Source organism: Ambystoma mexicanum, chromosome 5q (genome assembly GCF_040938575.1).
Source record: "Ambystoma mexicanum isolate Mex_15411 chromosome 5q, UKY_AmexF1_1, whole genome shotgun sequence".
NCBI classification, from domain to species: domain Eukaryota; kingdom Metazoa; phylum Chordata; class Amphibia; order Caudata; family Ambystomatidae; genus Ambystoma; species Ambystoma mexicanum.
The window spans coordinates 1,287,722,470-1,287,742,471 of record NC_090933.1 but is presented as its reverse complement, the minus strand read 5'-3'; the positions used below and the strand labels follow the sequence as shown (position 1 = coordinate 1,287,742,471).

The following is a 20,002-nucleotide window of genomic DNA, read 5'->3' as shown; positions in this document are numbered from 1 at the left end:
CAAGGGGAAGTGTAACAGATCGATAACACTAAACGCTAGCTATATAGGGTTATTTAAAACCTCACGGGATAAACAGCAACTAGCCGTGATAGCCCGCTAGATGTATACAACCAAAATGCATTTTTTCATTGAAGCTTTTCAAGACGTGACCAGTAAGCCCTACAGATATCTCCTGGTTGATTTAAAATCAACCACTTTAGAGGATTATAGATTGCGCATCCATCTATTTCTGCCAGGATTACCCACTGTTTATACCCCAAGAAAGACATCTAAAAAATATTAAGCGTAATATCGCGTCAGTACCCTGTCGCGCTTTCACTATGTCGAGACGCATACAAAGAGGTACGTGACCCTAGGCTTTGCCATTGGAAAATGCTTGTATATGCCACCCTTCAAAAACTTAAAGCCATTCTAGCTGCTGCCTCCGACGATTTGGTGGCTGCTATTGCAGAGATTGCTTAGAACACTTTAAAGAGACACACCGTAAAATAAGTGTGTTGAAAAAGAAAAAGACGGTCATCAAGAAACTGTGCAATAAGCAAATATCGATAAGGGCTAAAAGAAAAGTGGTCTCACAGGCCAGTGGGTTCATAGGATCTCTCATGGGCATAGGCCTACCGTTAAGCACCAGCTTGCTCGGGGGCCCATAATGAAACACACGCATAAAATGTATCTTGTGGACAAGCGTCAGTTAGAAAACCTGACGACTCCCACAGCTCTGCCAGATTGGGATATACAAAAAGTTGCTAGCATGATCTGAAGTCGGAAATGAAGGATGTTTTGAACAGATCTGATTTATCGGTGCATTGTGTATTCGAATATTCTGCAGAAATACTTAAACCATAACTAACACAATGATGCAGAGAAAAACAAACTAACTTTATACATGCCACCCGAAGAATCTAGTGGTGCGAGTGAATGGACGGAGACGGATTCGGTTGTGGCTGATGTGTTAAACATGCTTAGCCAACACTCTAAACCTAATGCTGAACTATTGCTACATAAGATGAAACTTGCAAAGGATGTAGCCGTGTGGATCGATAGGGGAGAGTTTGTTTGTAAAGGCAAGGTTTTAAGGGGTTCGAACTTGCACAATCTAGTACGAAGTGCTACAAACCGACACCCCACTTCTACAATAAATGCCCCCATCGGATGGAATGATGGCAGGCGGTGGCTGATTTAAATATACTGACTTTGGTCGTGGGTAATGTCGCCCAACGCCGCCTTCTGGAGCGGCTAAAAGCCGGGGCTCCTGCAACTCCTCGCCAACAACACACCCCATTAAGCACACTCATAAGCAGCCCTCGGTCACACAGCCCCGAAACGAGGTGGACTACCAGTTGGCTTTTATGGATTCTTTAGCCGCCTCCGGCATGCGTGACTCTGGAAGGTCTAGATCCTGACATAGCCGTGACAGGCCTATATGGTTATCAGAGTAATGCAGGGCTCCCCTTGTTGAATGTGTATGATTCTTCTCTGTGATATTCTGCTATAACATTTTTCCTTCAGTATTAAATATGTCTTTTTATTAATAAATGTTTTCCCGTCATAAACATGACTGGTTATTTATTATGTTATATTATCTAGTATGTATAATTACACGCTCTGCATGTTTTAAAAAAAAAGCTCTTTTATTGATACATGTATCAGTGTATAGATGATACACATTTACATTTTTGACACACTGTAAAAAGAATTCGAGATCTATGCACGTTGTGTAGCGTCTTCTTAACAAATCCTGTCACTATTTGATCGTATTGCATGGGGTTGCTCGAATACATTTTCAAGACATCCGACAGCGCTCTCCATTCTGACATTTGAGTGATGAAGAATATACAGTGTTGACCGCAGGTCATGGCTTTAGAGTCTTGAACTGGTACAGTAATATAGCATAAATACTTTGCAATGCTTCTTACATAGTCTGTTAAAACTCTGGCGTATATGGGATGGTGCGGGAAGCGCACCAAACTGTCAAACAGTTTAAGCCACCCCCCTCCAGCCACAGAGCTATCCAGTGTGTTTCACCCCGGTCCTGCGAGTTAGTGTTCACCACCAGGCTTACAGGGCGATTTCTGAGTAGACGGCTGGGACATGTATCGCTGGCACACACTCCATAAAATGTTTTTTGTGCGTGTCTATGCTTGCGCAGAAATCCTCTTATCTGTAGAGCATCCATTAAATATCAAAAGGTATGTTTCTCTGTGCATTGATCTCAAGAACGCTATCGAAAACACTCCACACTAGCAGCAAATGTGTGGTGGTTAGGTTTCTTTCAAATTTAATCTCAGCGCGTAGGTTTCCGGTCCTCGCAAGGTTGAAATGCCCCACTGATGCATTATCGGGTCTAAGATCAAAGGCCAGTAGGGTATAGCCAAGATCATATTCGTTGCATGTAAATGAAACCGGCACATCGCGCATGTGTTTCCCCATGACAGCCACCACCCCCAGGTATACTCTGATTATGTTCGGAAGTCCAAAGTTGGGGGTATATGCTTTGGCAGGGATCAAAACATCGTCCTTGTGCAGCGCTGCATAGTTCATGTTACGTTGTTTGAACTTGAATGGGTTTTTATCGTATGCCCCATTGAGGGCTGTTGTTTCAACAATCCCCATGATGATTGTTATAGGGAGCTGCCCTAGAAACAGGTTGTGTTGACTGGTACATTAGTACCAATTGCGGTTGGGTGATATTGTATGTAAATATGTGCTTTGTAAAGGATTAAGGTGCAATATAAATAACACTTCATTATCATTATCATTACTGGTAGGAATGCTGAAGACTTTTAGAGCGACTCTCTCCACAGGGTATTTCACGTTAGATATCTGGATGCATGCACCAGTCTAACAGTCTGTGAGGCGCTTACACGCTTAACAAATAAACTGGCCGATACGATGATGCTATCACCTAGCGGGTGGGACAAACCACAAGAAAGACAGTATTGAGTTCAAAAGGGTTTATTTCTTTACTTTTAACAAAACTTTTCACGTTTTCACGGAGAATAAAATTATGTAGGTGCGTAGTACAGAAGGAAGTTGGTATTCCCCTCAGCTGGATACTCTGACGCTCTTCCAGTAGTGTGGGCGGGCCCAATATGGTACCCCTCTTTCACATAAAGGACCTCTCACGATTGGTTAGACCCTCTTATTCTCCTATTAGAGTTTCTCTGTTCTTATTGTCTGCTAAAGTTATTACAGTCAATTGTAGGCCGGTTCCTTGGGCTCATAGGCTCCGTCCCTCTCCTCGACGGGCTCAAACTTCTGTATTTTTTTTATCAAGGGAGATTACGATCATTCCCCTCATGTGTTAGACACATGCGATTCAGACTGTCGTATACTGAAACTTAGGAATCAACAGTCCTTCTTTTATTTAAGAAGAAGTCCCTCGCCCAGCCTCTGGGCCACACGTATCCTTTCACACGCTCTCTCCGATGTTCACTCACAGTCTGGCTTTCGTTAGAGATCAGCTGTGTCTCCTTTCGCTGCAGCACGCGTCACCCGAAGTCTTGACTCCGCCTCCTTCGTCACAGGACTCGCCTGTAGCCCTCGACTCGGTCTCCGCCTCCCCTGTCAGTTTCCTCGGTGGCCGGCCCACCACAGCTGATCGCTTGCGCGTAACGACGCATATTTTCAGGTCTTCCCCGCTGGCCCCTCTGGCTCGGCTCTCGGACAGAGAACTCCTCCCTCACGACAGTGGGGGCCAGGAGGAGGAGCGGCTTCTCACTTGACTCTCTATCAGACGGGTACTCCCCAGCTCCATACATCACTGCCTCCTCCGTAACAGATCGGGCTTATTCTCAGAAAACGTATCACAGCCAACGGGCTGACTTCTCCAGCACAACTCAGGCACAACGGGTGCAACTCGCCACTCTTGAAACATACATAACAACGTTATTCACTAATAAGCCCACTCGTAGCTTTGCACTTCATCTTCAGTCGGCAGCTCCTATTAAAAAAAAAACAGCCGGTATATTAGAGAAATAAACCTGCATCTCCCTCCTCTCATTCTATTAGACTAAATAAGTGTCAGTCAAACCCATCCAACACCTTTATGACATCAGCCAATTGTTCTCTTCTTGCTGTGATGCTTGGCCACAGCGGAGCTCCCCAGAGACAGATCTCCCACCTGTTCCTTCAATTCATTCCAGATGACTAATTTGTATTGCTCGGCATCGCCGCTCATAATGCAGAAAGCATCCGTGTTTAGGGATAGTTTCACTTTAATATCAACACCGTTAATCAATAGTTTATCCTGAAAGAATAGGTCGGCATATAGGCAGCGTAGTAAATCGAATACTCTGGTGGTCCTGGCATGATAGGCTCTTTTCACGAATCCCTTGTTATCACTGTCCAAAGCGGTGCTGTCAAAATGCCCCGCGTTATCACGATCAAAGAAACCGGCCGCAACTGTTTGTCCAGGACATCACTGTTATAATTTACCAGGCTTATTATCATTCTGCGTTATCAGTCGATTGCCGAGTGTCACGTCCACCTGATTGAACATGCTGGCTATCGGGTAAGCGATCATGCTCACTCGCGCTGTAGCAGCAGTGTCGGTTCCATCAGCCTTTGTTATTTTACAGGTTAGATGTAGCGGCGTATCGATCAAATCCAGATAGAAATTGATCGAACCCGATACAAAAATATTCTATGGGGGCTAGCGGTGATAGAGCCATCAGTGGCAAGACCTCAATATAGAAACTGTTCTCGATGCTGATTTGGGTCAGAGGCACGATGAAGAGAGCTCCAATTTTACACACTCTCCCAATGCTCCGTGTAGGAAGGCCATTGCTCTTTAGAAAATATCACCGCCCTTGTGTCTTTTAGGAATAACACGTTTCTTCTCCCCATGCGTTGGTGCACAGCGGGGCTTTGGTTTGTTTTTCCAGTTGGGTCTGGGTGGACCGCGCAACACGGATACCGACCTGTTCCTCTTAACGCTTCTACGTGATTTATAAATGAGCCCCGACCTGTCCTGACCCTCTTTTTTCTCATCAAACAACTTTATTCGGCCTGAAAGGCCATCAAAGTGCATCCTAAAAAACAGTTCTAATACATGATTACAAAAAGACACATACAAAAAAAGCAACAAGACTATGCAGGAAACCGGGCCCTGCTTGAGTGCGCCCGAACAGATCTTTTGGCCAATGATCAGGAACCATCCTCCGCTTCCCTCTGGTAGCTCCAGTAGCGCCTTGGGCCAGGGGCAGTCAAATTTGCCCCTGAAAGGGGACTAGAACCAGAGGGGACTCCTGCAGGGCACACAGGGGCAGATTAGGAATCAACAGTTCTTCTTTTATTTAAGAAGAAGTCCCTCGCCCAGCCTCTGGGCCACACGTATCCTTTCACACGACTGTGATGCCACTTTTCCCTGCCCGCGGGTGGCCGTTGCATTTGTCCAAAACGTCCCTTGCCAAATGGGCATCTGCAAAAACCAGTTTGACAATATCCAATTTGGCTTAAAAACTGGACAGTCTAGAGCACTCCAACAGAGAACCCCTGGACACAAACCCACAGCCCCCCACCGCCCACACCCAATGTCGACATTTATTCCGCAGGGCGTCCCTTGGTTCTCTTGTACCAGACGAAAGTTTTGGGACACCATGGAGAAGGACCGTAGAACTACTACAGCCTTCAGAAGTGTGATGCCCCGACCAAGGCCTCCCCTGACCACGTGTTAGGGCACCAGCCCGCCAGCCCACGGGGCGCATGTTTCCATGGGCTCTCCCTACGGAGTTCTGCAAAGGTGGGGGCTTAGCCCTTGAGAGTTGGTCGGTGGTCTCCCTCCGTAAGGGTAGCAATGATGGGAGACCTACCTCTGGTCTACTCCTCAAGGATGGGAGAGTCTTGACCATGGGAGCCGGGGACAGGCAGGGGATCGGGGGATGAATCCCTTTGTCAAAGGCAAGATTTGTCCCCCCTATGCCAACCCCTGCTAAACTCTCTCTTTCCCTACCCGTGTCTTCCTCCTCCCTGTCGCCCCGCATCCCCTTAATCAAGACTAGTAAGAGGTTTTTAATCTCGGCCATCTCTGATAACAAAAGATGACAGGGGCAGCTTAGCAGAATTGGAAAAAACTGGGGGAGGTGGGGCTGGTAGACAGTGATCTCCTTTAGGGGGTGGCTTAGAAACCCAAAGAGGGCTAGGATGAAGGAAAGAACTAGACCCCGAAGGAACATCAGACGCGGGCTCACTTCCGGTTCTAGACGAGGGGCTGGACTTCTCTCCCCCACGAAAGCCATCCAGTCCCATAGCCTCAGAAACCAAAGACATGGGCACCGGAGGAGCAGGGGAGTGGACTTCAACTTCAGGGAGAGCCTGTGGCGGCAGTGGGGCTGTGACGTCATGGTTTAGACCAGAAGATGGATGGATAGGGTCCAGCGGCAAAAACGGAGACAGAGGTGGAGCCAAAAAAGGGGCCAACGACACATGCCCTCCCGTCAGTTTCGAAATGCCCATTGACGCAGTCAAGACCCCCTACAGGGGTTAGCAGGTTGACAGGGGTCCCAGGTTCCTCCAGAAAGGTGCTTGCAGAGCCGGTCGTGGGGAGAGGAAGTGAAACAGGACCACGGGAGCTCCCATAAGGCCATGGTGGGGGTCCCATCTGCGGGCTTGGGGAGCAGGGTAGCTTGGGTGAAAACTCCCCTGGGTCCCCCACTTTAGCACATGCAGTGGCCAAGGATGATTGCACAGGTGCTCCATTCCCGCAAAAGCTCCCAGTACAAACTCTGTCCCCCTGTGTGGCTCCCAGTGCTTAAGTCGATCTGCCTCCCCTCAGCCTTCGGCCCATAATAGGCTTCCGGTATACCACTGGGGCTGGAGGCAGGATTTGGAAACGTAGAGGGGGGAGAAGGGGGAGGAGATGGCTCTTCTTTCCGTGGCTCCAATAGCAACATCCCGGAGAGGGCCAACCATGATGCAGCCTGAGAAGAGAGAGGCTAGAGTGAAGGCTTAGCGTCTTACAGATCAGTTCTAGGTAGGGAAAAAACGTCTCAACACTCAAAGGTGGAACTGATGGGCTGTTGGGCTGCTGCGCTGTACCTTGAGCACATGGAGGAGATTGGTTGAGGACCAGCCCCACGCTGAACGCTTTAGGCTTTTTGCCCTCCCCACAATAGTTGCCTCAGCCTCACCTCAATGTCCGGGTCACACTCCAAGGTGCAGGACCACCCCCACAAGTCCACGAACACCCCCGTGGGACGCCAACACCCCGCGCCTTTGTCCCGCAGGCTTCACCCTGCGGGCTGCAGCAGGAGCTGAAGAAGGCCAAAGGGGCGTGGCCAAAGTCTGTGGCAGGTAAGGAGGCCCTCCTGGGCCAAAACACAACAGCAAGTGTTGCAGGAGCGGGACCCAACACCCTGCGCCCTTGTCCCGCGGGCCTCCTTTTTCTGTCTGGCTAGCCGCTCAGCAACCGCCATTGTCAGGCTTCCCACAACGTCTTTTGCAATATTGCCGGCTGCCGTTTTCACGTGCGGTTTAACTCATTCAAAGCCGTGCCGTAGAAAGGGTAATGTGCGTCTGAAAAGACTCTTAAAGATACCGCTGAGCCCCACCCCATAATTGATGGGGGCTCCACTAAAATACAGTTGATCGCCGTACCTGGCTTTGTTCATGTAATATTCCAGTAAGCCCTTGGTTCTCCATAGTTCTTCACCACCGGCATTATAGCACTGCTTTTATTAGTCTTTTAGCCGGATCGGTCTGAAGTGCACCCACAGTCAGATTTCTCTGTATTTAAATGATACAAACTGCCCCTGATCGTCTCTTATCTGTATGTTGATGGTGTTAAAGTGGTTTTTACATATGGGGACATACTCAGGTTTTCTGTTTTGAATGTTCACAATATCGTTGTTGTTTCCTTTAATCTCCACGGTCCTAAGCAGCGGGTGTAGCTGTCACCCACCCTTTGATACTCCATGATGTTGCTATAAAGCAATAAACTATAAAAAACCCAGTTAACATAGGTGCAGGTTTTGTCCCACGGTTCTTTACTTCCAATGTGCTGTACAGTTCCCAATATGCTGCGCAGTCTTCCAATTGTTGAAAACCTAACAGATGGGTCTGGGCCCTGTAGAAAAGCGTTCCGCTTGTGCAGGTCTAGATGTAGCGTTGTGTCCTCATACTCGGCTATGCTTGCTGCGGCCTTGTTGATGACTCTGACAAGTTCCTGTATATTTGGATAATGTCTCTCGGGAAATCTGCTCGGCCAAATCCTCAGAGGGTTTGTTTGTTTTATGATAAACATAGCTTCCCCCGGGGCTAATGTGTCCCACGATCAAACAAACTGAACTTCAGTGAGCGCAAATGTCCATTGACCCTCCAGATGTACGGGTTTGGCCAGCTTCACAGTAAAGTTGGATATTTTGTTCCCTGAAAATGTCTCGTTTGAAGCGTTGCTGGGAAGCATGATACAAAAATATGCAGACTCCATTTTGACCGCAGCTACATGCACGTGGTATCTAGGGATCCAGCGGGTACCCAACTGTTAAATTTGTCAGGCCATCCCAGCCATTTAAGTAAATATTGTTTTTGGCTCCACGACCTTTACTTTTTATGGTTTTTTCGATTCTATAAATGCACTGCTGGTTTTTACTGACTTTCTGGATCTCATCCTTGAACACCCTCCCCTGAATGATCATTTAATCTATACATATTAACACCCTCCTTTTAAACAACGCCATCTATAATAAAGATCTTGGTGCTGTAGTTCTGCTCATACCCCTTTGTGAAGATGCTCTTGTGTTACGAGATCTGCACTTTTTAAGGGGTATATCTTTTGTCTTCTTAAAGTGTTTCACCATACAGTTTTTTTCCAGACAGCCAGGAAATTCTACGATGTTACACCCGCCCGCATGGTTTTATTAGATCTATGATGCGTGTTGTTATACACATTTATGAATGCAGGTAGCACCTCCATATATCTGCGGGTGTTTTTAGCTGTATAAAATCACCAGAGCCGTGTTTTAAAGGTGCGTATATACAACAGAGTGTGTTATAAAGTGGTGTACACCATGCTGCTTCAGCAGGTTTTGCAGCGGTTTATTTAAAAACTCTTTACCGGCATCCATCTGTAATTTAGCGGAGACTTTGCAGTTGTTAAATATGTGCTTAAAGGTTGCTGCTACGCTGTGCGCCGTCTTGTTCTTCAAAGCCTCAACATAGGTGTATTTTGATAGAACGTTGATGACGGCTAGAATATAGCAGAAACCATTGTTGTCTTCACGGAACTGGCTCAAATCCATAATATCTGCCTGCCGTTGTTGATTGACATCACAATCCACTGTCATTCGTCATTTAAAATGTTTCTGGGGCGGCTTATGCAACGCATAGGCCTCTTCCCCTGAAAGCCACATCTTAACAGCCCCCCATGACACCTTCTCACCATCGACTCGCAGTTTACGATATAGGCTGTCAACCCCACCATAACTGTTGACACCTCCATAATCATAATATATTTTGACAGCTTCAGGTGAGACATGTCTCCAGTAACAGATCAACATAAAGTATGTTTTTATAAACAACGGTTTTTATTCGCATTTAAAAACGAAATTTTATTCAAAATGTGTTCACATTAAAACATTCACATTAAAATAACACAGTTCGAATACCGCACAACCACATTGTATGCGCCCGCTTCATTAAGCACTCATGTTACACTCAATTTATATATATTTTATCCCCGCCCAGTTGGGAACTGTTTTTTCAATGATGTTTCTAGCGCCCATCGGACACATGCGACTAAACTAAACTGCTTCATTTTAAAAAGCGGGTTATTCGTCGATTCTATAGCCCATAATGTTTTAGATACGCATCGTTCAGTTCCCGCTCCAATCCTTATCTGTGTCAGCGGTTGTGTCAGTCGCAACAAGTCTATAATGCGTTTTGGGCTCAACACAAAACATATTTTATGTAGCGAATTCCCATGTATGTTTTTCCAAACACTTGTGAGCATCCTGCTGTGGATCATTAATTTTATGTCCGTAGCACCACCTGTAAAAGTGTTGTTTTAAACACGCCCCCGTTACGATGGCTGTAATCCCCTGGGTGGCACTAATATCAGCACGAAGAAACAAACGCATTGCATAGTGGCATTGTCTTTAAGGCTGTCGGCCTCCAGCAGTGAAAGACAGGCCTTACGCAGGCTACTTTCAAAATACCCTGGGGTTTCAAACCGGCTGGAACAGCAAGCGCAATAAATATTAATAGGGCCTCATTATGACCCTTGCGGTAGCCGTGCTGGTAAATACAGGCGCAGCTACCGCCTGAGTCATGAATTTACTGGTGCCCGGGAATGGGCAATTACTGGGCCTTACAGCCCCGGTGGATGCGGTAATTGCCCATTCCCGGGCACCAGTAAATATTACTCCCCATTCCCATTGGACTCAATGGGAATGGGGAGGACGGATGCACCGGCAACATTAATGAATGGTGCTAGTGCATCCGTCAAGGTCTGCGAGCGGTTGCCGTTCCGCCTGCCAGGTCAGACCTGGCGGGCTGAAAGGCACCCGCTTACAGACCTCGAACTTTGCCGGTCTGGTAACAACAGTACCGGAGTGCTTACCAGTACCGTTGTTACTGGACCGGCAAACTTGTATGATCTCCGTCCTCATCGCCGCATCTGCCGACATCCACGTTGCTTTGCAGTTCTCATCTTCAGGGTTTTCATCGACCGCAAAGATTTGCTCCAAAACAGCCTTGTCATTGTTCCAAGACTCTTCGGTTTCGTAGCCAGCCATTAGATCCTGAGCATCCTCCATCCCGTCGTACACCAGCATATCCACGGAACTTCCTGTGGGTGTTCGCTCCTCGCCATAGCTATAGCTGTTCATAATAGCTGCATCCGGAAAAGTGCTGTGGTTTCCAGCCATTGAAGATCGGTATATATGCAGGTTGTCCGGCCTATTCCCATGTCACCATTGCGTCGTAAGCCGGCCCTTTCAATCAAATGTTATATTAACATTATATAAAGTTTATATAAAAGGTATTATTTTGATCGAGACAATTTTATATCAAAAAATGTATCGTGATATAAAAATGACCGATAATAATTTGATATCAAAAAGGATATCCGAAAAATATCCGATATCAAAAAAACATTGCCTATTAGTGTTGTAAAATTATATCAAATCCATATAAAATCATGTTGGTGATTACCCTAGAATTATATTCAAACCCTCTAAAAACCCTATAAAGTCGTGACGTCATTTAGCGCGCTTAGATTTATCTTTATAAAACTCTTAGCACTGCGTGATGTCACTCAATCTGCTTAGCTTTATATTCCATCTCTATCAAACTCTCAGACACTCAGGACCACCCACTCCCGCGTCATCGCCGTGTCACCAAGCCCTAACACTCGCCGTCTATCTCCTCATAACTCATTTTACCCTTGACCAAGCAACAGCGCACACGCGCTCTCCCATATTAAAAACATTTTGATATGCACTTTATATCATTTTGATATAAACTTTATATCAAAGCGTATCAAAGTACACAAACACACTTTATATAGCCGCTTATATAAAAACGGATACCAAATCGATATAAAATGTGATATCAAAAAAAAATCAAACCCATATCAAAATGGGGCATGAATAAGGATAACCAGGGGGAATTTCCACCTGTCAAAATTTGACATTGGAAAAAAGGGGCCCCCTACAACTACTCATGTTCCTTACGAGAAGGACACTTTTTTGTCACTTCCATTAACATAAATGTCAAACAGTGCAGAGACCAATATATCTCTAACCCACAGATGCTTAATGTGCATGTTTATGATGCAGCCCAGTGAGGGTTAAATTGCATACAACATTGTATGCAATATCCTTGCGTGTTTCTCAAGGCCATATGTGGTGAGAATGCCCTGGTTCTCTCAACTAAAACTTAATATTGCCCAGTATTTTGCAGCATAAAAAGTTACTGAGTAACTGAAGACTGATTACTCCTAAGAAATGTTCCATGGGGTTATCAGGTAATTAAGTGTAGGTACGATTTTACCATAACTAATAAGGAGTACGTACAGTAGAAGGTTGGATTACTTCATTTTTCTTTGTTGTTCCCCTTTTATTAGAATGACCAGTGTATTGTTTGTCCTGATGAAGGTGAGGCTTCATGCTGTTTGTCGAAACTAGTATGCCATCAAGTCAGAGTATTTAGCTGCATCATTATTTAATATTTAGCAGCTGCTCGGCGTTCATAGAAAGCATGTGTGGAATTGACTGTATACTAGTTGGCCTTTCATTTATTCAGGCATGTCAACTAGTTGGTCTTTATTAGAGAGACGTTTTTGCACATATGTTTAGCACAAATGCACTTTAAAAAATTAGCTGCCAATGTACTTAGGATTAATCAATGGACTACATGAATTGAATATTTCTGTATAACTATGTATTATATGTACCATGTTTATGCATGGTGTTGAAATCTTGAATGTATGTCCTTTCTGATGTTGATGGGCCTGTCATTTAGTTAGTCATGTTAGCTAGTTAACCTATTATTGATTCAGGGATGCCAACTAGTTGGTCTTCATCAGAGAGACTGTTTTTCACATATGTTTAGAACAAGTGAACTTTAGGAAATAGTCAATGTACCTAGGAGTGATCAACATACTACGTGAATTGAATATCTTTATATGTACTATAATGTTTTTGTATGTCTGTCCTTTATGATTATGCTGTATTTTTAATAGGCGATGGGCGTATGTATGAATTATACAGATGTGTCTATTTGTGTTAGTCTCTTTAAGTATACACATTTTGTAATTGGAGAAAAGCCTCACTGTTTAGTTCAGATTTAATTTGTTTATTTCCGACTAGGTATAAGTCTGGTATGTATCTCCAAGGCTCAGTTGATATGAGCCAGTTAGTTCAGTCCAAGTTTATTTAAATAATAATACATTTTATGTTTAACTTAGCTTTATCCATTTGCTCACAAGGAGAGTGTATTTGGATAGTGTGACTTTGTTTTGGTCCGGATACCAGGTGCTTTGAGGGCAGTGATGACACTTGATATTCCCTTTTATATTGGTTAGTTGTGTTTTCATATCATTATTGATTTTGTTTGTCAGCTGACACGTGTTTCAACCCCTCCGTGTCTTTATCAAGGCTAGTATACTGGTGGCAAACCTGCTCGTGCAAGTATGCTGTGTCTCAGTTTCCTGTTCTTGCCTGTTGTTATTCCATTAAATGGTCAGATCTGGTCAGCTCCTTCGATGCTCTCCTTTCAGTGTCCTGGTGGGCTGGCTAGTGTACTGATTTTCTCACTGAAAGTTGGCTAGGTTGACAATAAAATAGTTTAAGAGAATAGGGCCGGTATACATCCCTGGGATAGGCCGTTGTGTCACAGACTCATCTTGGCAATAACTCACATTGCTCATTCTAACTTTGTCCTAGGTTTCAGTACACAAATCCTGTATTATATCAACTGCTGTTTCTTCCAGACCCAGATCTCACACAACAGTCGCGGTCCCTCTTATCAAGTCAAGAAAGCTGCTCCTTTCTTCTCTAAATTTCCAAGCCACATGTGCAAGAGAAAAGCAGCAAGCGCCCGAACCGCTGTCTTTACGGACACTCAAATGCCCCTTTGAGATTAGGCTCACATTGGCTACCCATCTATCTAAATATGCCAATGCACTTACATTCAAGCATATCTATAATGGTCTTCTTTGGATTCTAATAATTCATAATATGTCTTTGATCATAAGATCAGAATGTCATTATGCCTCAACGAAACACACTGCCAAGTCACTTCCTCCAATAAGCTGTTGTCAATATAATCCCCTTTACTTTATTTCAAAATGAGTTTCCTTTCCTCTATTCTGTATATAATGCAGTATAAACTATTACATTATTACTGTCACTGTGGTTCACACAGTTTATTGTAAAGAAGAATTTGATATGATGAAAAGAAAAATCATCTAAACAGAAGAATGTACCCTTGCTGCTATTTATTTTCATATTTTTTCTTCTTTAAAAATAATAAATTATTGTTTTTGAAAGGTTTCCGGATTGTGGAAATCCTAAAGTATGAACAGCCGCTATTCTTATATATCCATCCGAATAGTGAAATAGCTCTGTGTTTCAAGGGACAATATTACGGTGATGCTTCCAGTGTTTGAAAAATAAATGAAGGGTAACTAATATATTATTGGAAGAATACAAGACAATCACTTTCTACTTCCAAGGACATAAAAATCATATATTTAAAGAAAACCGGAACACATAATCGGAAGTCAACAAGGTTATAATCTCAACCAAGGGTAGAACAAAATATAAGTACATCCACATGGTACATTGAAAAGACAACGTTTTTTTTAGAGAGAGATTACAGTGTACATAAGTGTTTTGACACAATTATATTCACAAAATAAAAACAAAGAAACACAAAGAACATTGGGTTTAAATTCATTTCTTTACACTAAAGTGACTAAATCATAAAGTAGAGTGCAAAATGGACCTATACATGATACTGGTTCAATAAATAGACAATATCATTGCCCAAATTATGGATACTGTTCAGTGATAGTCCCTTTTTGCAATTGTTAATTTCAAGCAATTAATGCTGCAGGGTCTTTGATACAAGATATCTTTTTTATCCTTGCCAAGAAAAATCAAACAAATGTAAATCATGACAATACGTCTTGAAGACGAATTTCAAGGGGAAAAGGGAAGTTAAGAAAATTAAAAAGGAAGGAAGGACATACATAAAATATAGAAGAAAACATGGGGTGATTTGAAAGGCACGGGAAAGGAGGGGTGTAGGCAGGGGAACATTGATGGAAGGGGAAGAACACAGAACATTACTCCCCACAAACTTAAAAAACAAAACAAGAAAAAAGATTTAAAAAAGTGGAAAAGGATGTATGTTTGATGAGTAGAATTCCAAAAAAAATCATAAAAATGAAAACAAAATGTATTAAACTGAAACTAAACAAAACCTATCAAAAACATTGTCATGAAAGCAGATTGTCATTAACATATGAAACCAAATAAGAAGGACTCTTTCATGATTGTATGTAATGATTGTATGTATAACAGGGCTTAAATTATCTACCTTCCACTTACATTAAACACTTTTATGTTTTGTTTTTGTTTTCTGTGGAGAAAATTATTCTCCAAGTCAGCAACTCTATCTACAGAATAGGGTGTTACTGAATGATAGAAGAGGAAGACAGACTGAGGAAGACAGACTGGGGAAGAGAGGGAGCCAAAGAAGGTGAGCACAAAGAGGGCAGGGAGAGACGATTACACATCTTCATGTCTTTACCTTGGATCTTTAGCGTGACAGTCTCTTCTTTACTAAATGGGCTGTAAAGGACTGAACAGCTGTATGTTCCTCCATCATTTATAGTCAGGTTGGACAGTATTAGAGACGCGTTTCCATTCAGAATATCCGGCTCATCAATGCGAGCCCGTGGCTCAAAGGCTTGCACCATATCGCCAACCTTCAGGAGAGTCTTTCCTTTAAAGCTCCAAGTGATCGACAAATAACTCATATCCACTGGAGGGTTCTCCACCACAAAGTGGCATTGCAGGAGTGTGTCCGCTCCCAGAGTAGCCGCTTGTGGAGAGTTCACGAAGAGCTGGAGCGCGTCACCTGAATGAGGAAAATATAATATTATAATTAAGAGAGAATGTCCACGCATTTCAGACTTAACTGCTCCTAAACATTATGCTTCCCACCCTGGGCAGAAGATGGCTGCAGCGACTACCATCTTGTGTTATGAGAGAGGACACCTATTTCAGACGGGGGAACTTTAGACTTATATCAACAATATCGTGCATGCCTGGTCACAATTCATATATAACCGCATTGCCTGAGAGGACTGAGTGGTGTTAAATATAACACAGTGCTACGCAATATTGCACAGTGTCATATATAACAATATGCTGAACAAATACAACACAAGAAAATTGGGATACACTCGAACGCCATAACTGTCAATGGGCCTCATTAGGAGTGTGCCGGTCTGGTAACAACGGTGCCGGTAAGCTACTGGCACCGTTGCTACCGGACTGGCACACTCCCGAGTTCTGCGTGCGGGTGCCGTTCCGCCCGCCAGGTCTTTTCTGGTGAGTGGAACGGCACCATTCTGAATGGTGCCGGTGCTACCGTCCTCCCTAGTCCCATTGAGTCCTATGGGACTTCAATGGGAACGGGGAGTAATTTTTGCCGGTGCCTGGCAATGGACAATTTACAGGGACCGTCGGGGCTGTAATGCCCCGGTAAATCCCCATTGTGGGGCGCCAGAAAAAAAACAACTCTGGCGGCCGCCGTGCCGGTGTTTACCGGCACGGCTACCACCAGGGTCATAATGAGGCCCAATGTCTATGTAGGAACGGTTTCGCATATTGTATATCTGTGTCCTTTTTTGTGACCGGAGACAAATGTATGTGCTGCCTCCTCTGCATTAGATTGGCATCTGTAATTATTATATAGCCCTAGCCCATGTGATATTTTCTGTAAACAACAGTCGGACTATACACTTAAACATTATACTGATGGAGAGTTTAATGTCAGGATTATACTATTCAAGCTACATCAGTCATGTATGCCAACAGGCGTACATCTCTTTTCTATGCTTTTGCAAACATGTGACAGTGTTTTCACCCTAGTACCTTGGGGAAATTTGATGACTTTATTTTCTGTGAAATTGTGGATACATCCATGGAACATGATGCATTATTATGTTTTTGAATATTTTCCAAGCAATTATTCAGTATGTATAGTTATGATATCATGTCTTGTGGAATTTTGTATATAATAACAATTGCATGAGTCTGCATCATGTGTTCTTTCACTGAGAAAATGGTCTTCAAATGAAACATTATTATTTCTGAAAGCATCCCCCAAATTAGGCATCTGGGGACATATATTGTCATTGTGTTTCTCGCAGAGGAACATGTCCGTCACACTGAGGGTACATGCTCTGAATTGGGTTGGTATGAGGGGGATATGACTAGGGTATTGGGTTGGTATAAGGGGGATATGACTAAGGTATTGGGTTGGTATAAGGGGGATATGGCTAGGGTATTGGGTTGGTATAAGGGGGATATGGCTAGGCCCTGCAAAGGATGCTAAGGTTCTTACAGACATTGTAAGGGGTCACAGCACCAGGCTGTAGGAACTACAATTGCATTTGCTATTTTCTATTTTTTGTTACTTTTAAGTATATGCTCCTAATGTAACAAATGTGCAGTTTCAGCAGCACTACCAACCAATCAGAGTCCTGCACAATTATGCATTTTCATGGTGCCCACAGAAGAAACCGGTCATTAGCTTTAACCCAAGTGTGACCTTTTCCAAGAAAGAAGGTTATCTTGATAGACAAAAGATACAATTGGGCATTAAGTGTAAACATTGTAAACTGACTAACATTTTACAGTGCGTATTTCTAATGATCACACACAGATACACACACACATATATATGGAATAAATAAGTAGAGCTAGGATAAATGAGGATTCCTGGCTGCTCTGAATAAACCAAAGAGCATTTTCTACAGGCACAATAATTCCCACAGAAAAGTGTCGTATGATGTTACTGTTGCTCTGTAATTGTGGTAAACTAGAGCTTTTTCTCCCCTCACAGGACTCTCAAACTTAGGTGGCCCCTACACTGGGTACCTAACTCGTACTTACTGTTACTGTGGCTCTGTAATTGTGGTAAACTAGGGCTTCCCTCTTCATTCCTGTCTGCTTGCTTTGTCTGTCTCCCCCCCTCCCTCCTTATTCCATGGTGCTCTCTATCTCTCCTATCTTCTCTAACTGCTTTTCAATTGACTTTCCTGCTCTCCTCACTAAATCTGGTAGGAAAAAGTTTAAAAAGGATATCCTGGTCTCCAACCCAGGCCTCCCTATCGCTGACACCTGCACCAGTGCCTCCTCCAAGGAAACTCTTACTGCCATCCTCTTTTTCGTGCCTTCCCCTGACCAATGGACCCTTCATATGGTCTCTGTGCTCTCTCCCTTCTCCTCTTCTCCCATTAATGGTGGCACCCGTTGGGATGTCCTCTTGGCCCCTTTCCGCTCCTCTAAGGTCATCATTAATGTCTACGCTAATGGGACCGTCTTGGTCCAAGGCCCTCAGGCCAACCTCCACCTCTTTGATAGACGCTTCCCGCGCCTCATCAACTTCCTCTCCTCTCCTGCTGTCTCCTCTTCCCTGTCCTCGGCTACCTTGCCTCCTGCCCTCTCTCTGGCTCCTTCTTCTTCACCTCCACAGGGCGTACCTCTGATCTGTACCCCTCCCCGGAAGTCCTTCAAAGATGGCAACCTTCTCCACATTGCCACTCTCAACTCTCGCTCAAACATTCCTCTGATATCTGTCACCTTCTTGAGGAACTGGACCTTGACATCCTCGGTCTCACTGAGACATGGTTCACGGCCAGCTCTGTCACCAGCTTTGACACACTCCTACCTGACGGCTACAAGATCCTCTCCCTGCCCAGGCCCAACTGTTCGGGGGGGGGGGGTGGCCCTTATCTTCCCTGAGTGGATTCCTGCCACTGTCACTCCTACGCAGACCTACTCCTCCTTTGAATGCCTTGTCTGCCGACTCTCTCTCTCTCCTAGCCATTCCCTTACCGTGGCTACTATCTATCGGCCACCTGCTCAAATTTCCGCCTTCCTCTCTGAGTGGGCTGACCTCTCCTCCTCACTCCTGTCCTCAACCACTCAACTCCTCTTTCTTGGAGACTTCAATATCCATCTTGATGCCTCCTGTCCTCCCTCTGGACTCTTTCGCGACCTCTGCGACTCTCTCTCACTCTCTATTCTCCCGTCTGGGCCGACCCATTCTGCAGGGCACACTCTCGATGCTCTGATCTCTTCTGACCTTCCCCTGTCTGTCCCTCTCTCCACTCCTCTCTCCTGGAGTGATCACTTTCTCCTATCCTCCCACCTCACCTTCCCTTCCCCACAGGCAAAGCCACCCTCATCACTGCCACCCACCTTCGCGGTCATCCGACCCATGAAGCGCGTGTCAGTTGAGGCTTTCGCTACCACCTTTTCGCCCCCTCCTCCCCCTTCGGCTGACTCCCACCCTGACACAGCCCTCTCCACTCTCCACTCTGCTATATCTGATACCCTTGATATCCTTGCCCCTGTCATGAGGATCCGCCTGAAGCCCAAAGCCAAATGTAACTCCTGGTATGACTCGGATCTCGTCACCCTTAAACGCAAGTGCAGGGTGGCAGAGAGGAAATGGCGTGCTTCGTGTTCATCCTCTGACAAACTGGCCTGTCGCCTGCTCCAAAGGCAATACCGGCTCTCCGTTCTCACTAAGAAGAGAGCCCTTATCCAAGCTCGCATCTCTGCGGCATCTAACAATTCGGCTGAACTTTTTAAAATCTGCAAAGAGCTGGCCAACCCTGCTGCAGTCTCCACCTCTCCTGTCCCCTCTCAGGCCCTCTGCACTGCACTGGCCTCCCACTTCATCTCTAAAACTCAGGACATCCTGTCCTCACTCTCCTCCTATCACCTCCCCCCCTCTCTTCCCTGCTCTTCCTCTGGCCCTTCTGCAGCCACCCCTCCTCCCTCCTTCTCTGCCTTTCCCCTCTTTTCTGCTGACGAGGTTTCGAGACAAGTCCGATCTATGAAAGTCTCGTCAAAACAGGTCCAGCCCTGTTCCTCCAAAACTATCAAGGACCACATCGACTCCCTGGCTCCTGCCCTGGCTGACTTCTGAAATCACTCCTTCAACTCAGGAGTCTTCCCTTCCCCCCTCAAGCACTCCCTTGTGCACCCCCTTCTTAAGAAACCCTCCTCCGACCCCTCCTGCCCAGCTAACTATCGCCCAATCTCTATCACTCCCTTCCTGGGCAAGCTCCTTGAGAAACTGGCCATCTCCCAACTTAATCTCCATGCTAAATCTGTTGGTAGTCTTCATGACCACCAGTCTGGTTTCAGAGCTGCCAGAAGCACGGAAACTGCTCTCCTGAACATCCGTGAGGACCTGCTCTCTAACCTTGACTCTAACACCCCTTGTGTTCTCATTTTGCTCGACCTCT

The 20,002-nt window shown here is 45.0% G+C and overlaps 1 protein-coding gene across 1 annotated transcript in view; it reads right to left on the bottom strand.

Annotated features, from left to right (window-relative positions):
• Nucleotides 1–20,002, bottom strand: part of LOC138498394 (CD276 antigen-like) — a 716,033-nt gene that overhangs the window by 662,147 nt on the left and 33,884 nt on the right. The window contains exon 2 of the mRNA XM_069622166.1: nucleotides 15,259–15,588. Within this exon, the coding sequence (XP_069478267.1) occupies nucleotides 15,259–15,588 (330 nt within the window). The remainder of the gene's footprint in view (nucleotides 1–15,258; nucleotides 15,589–20,002) is intronic.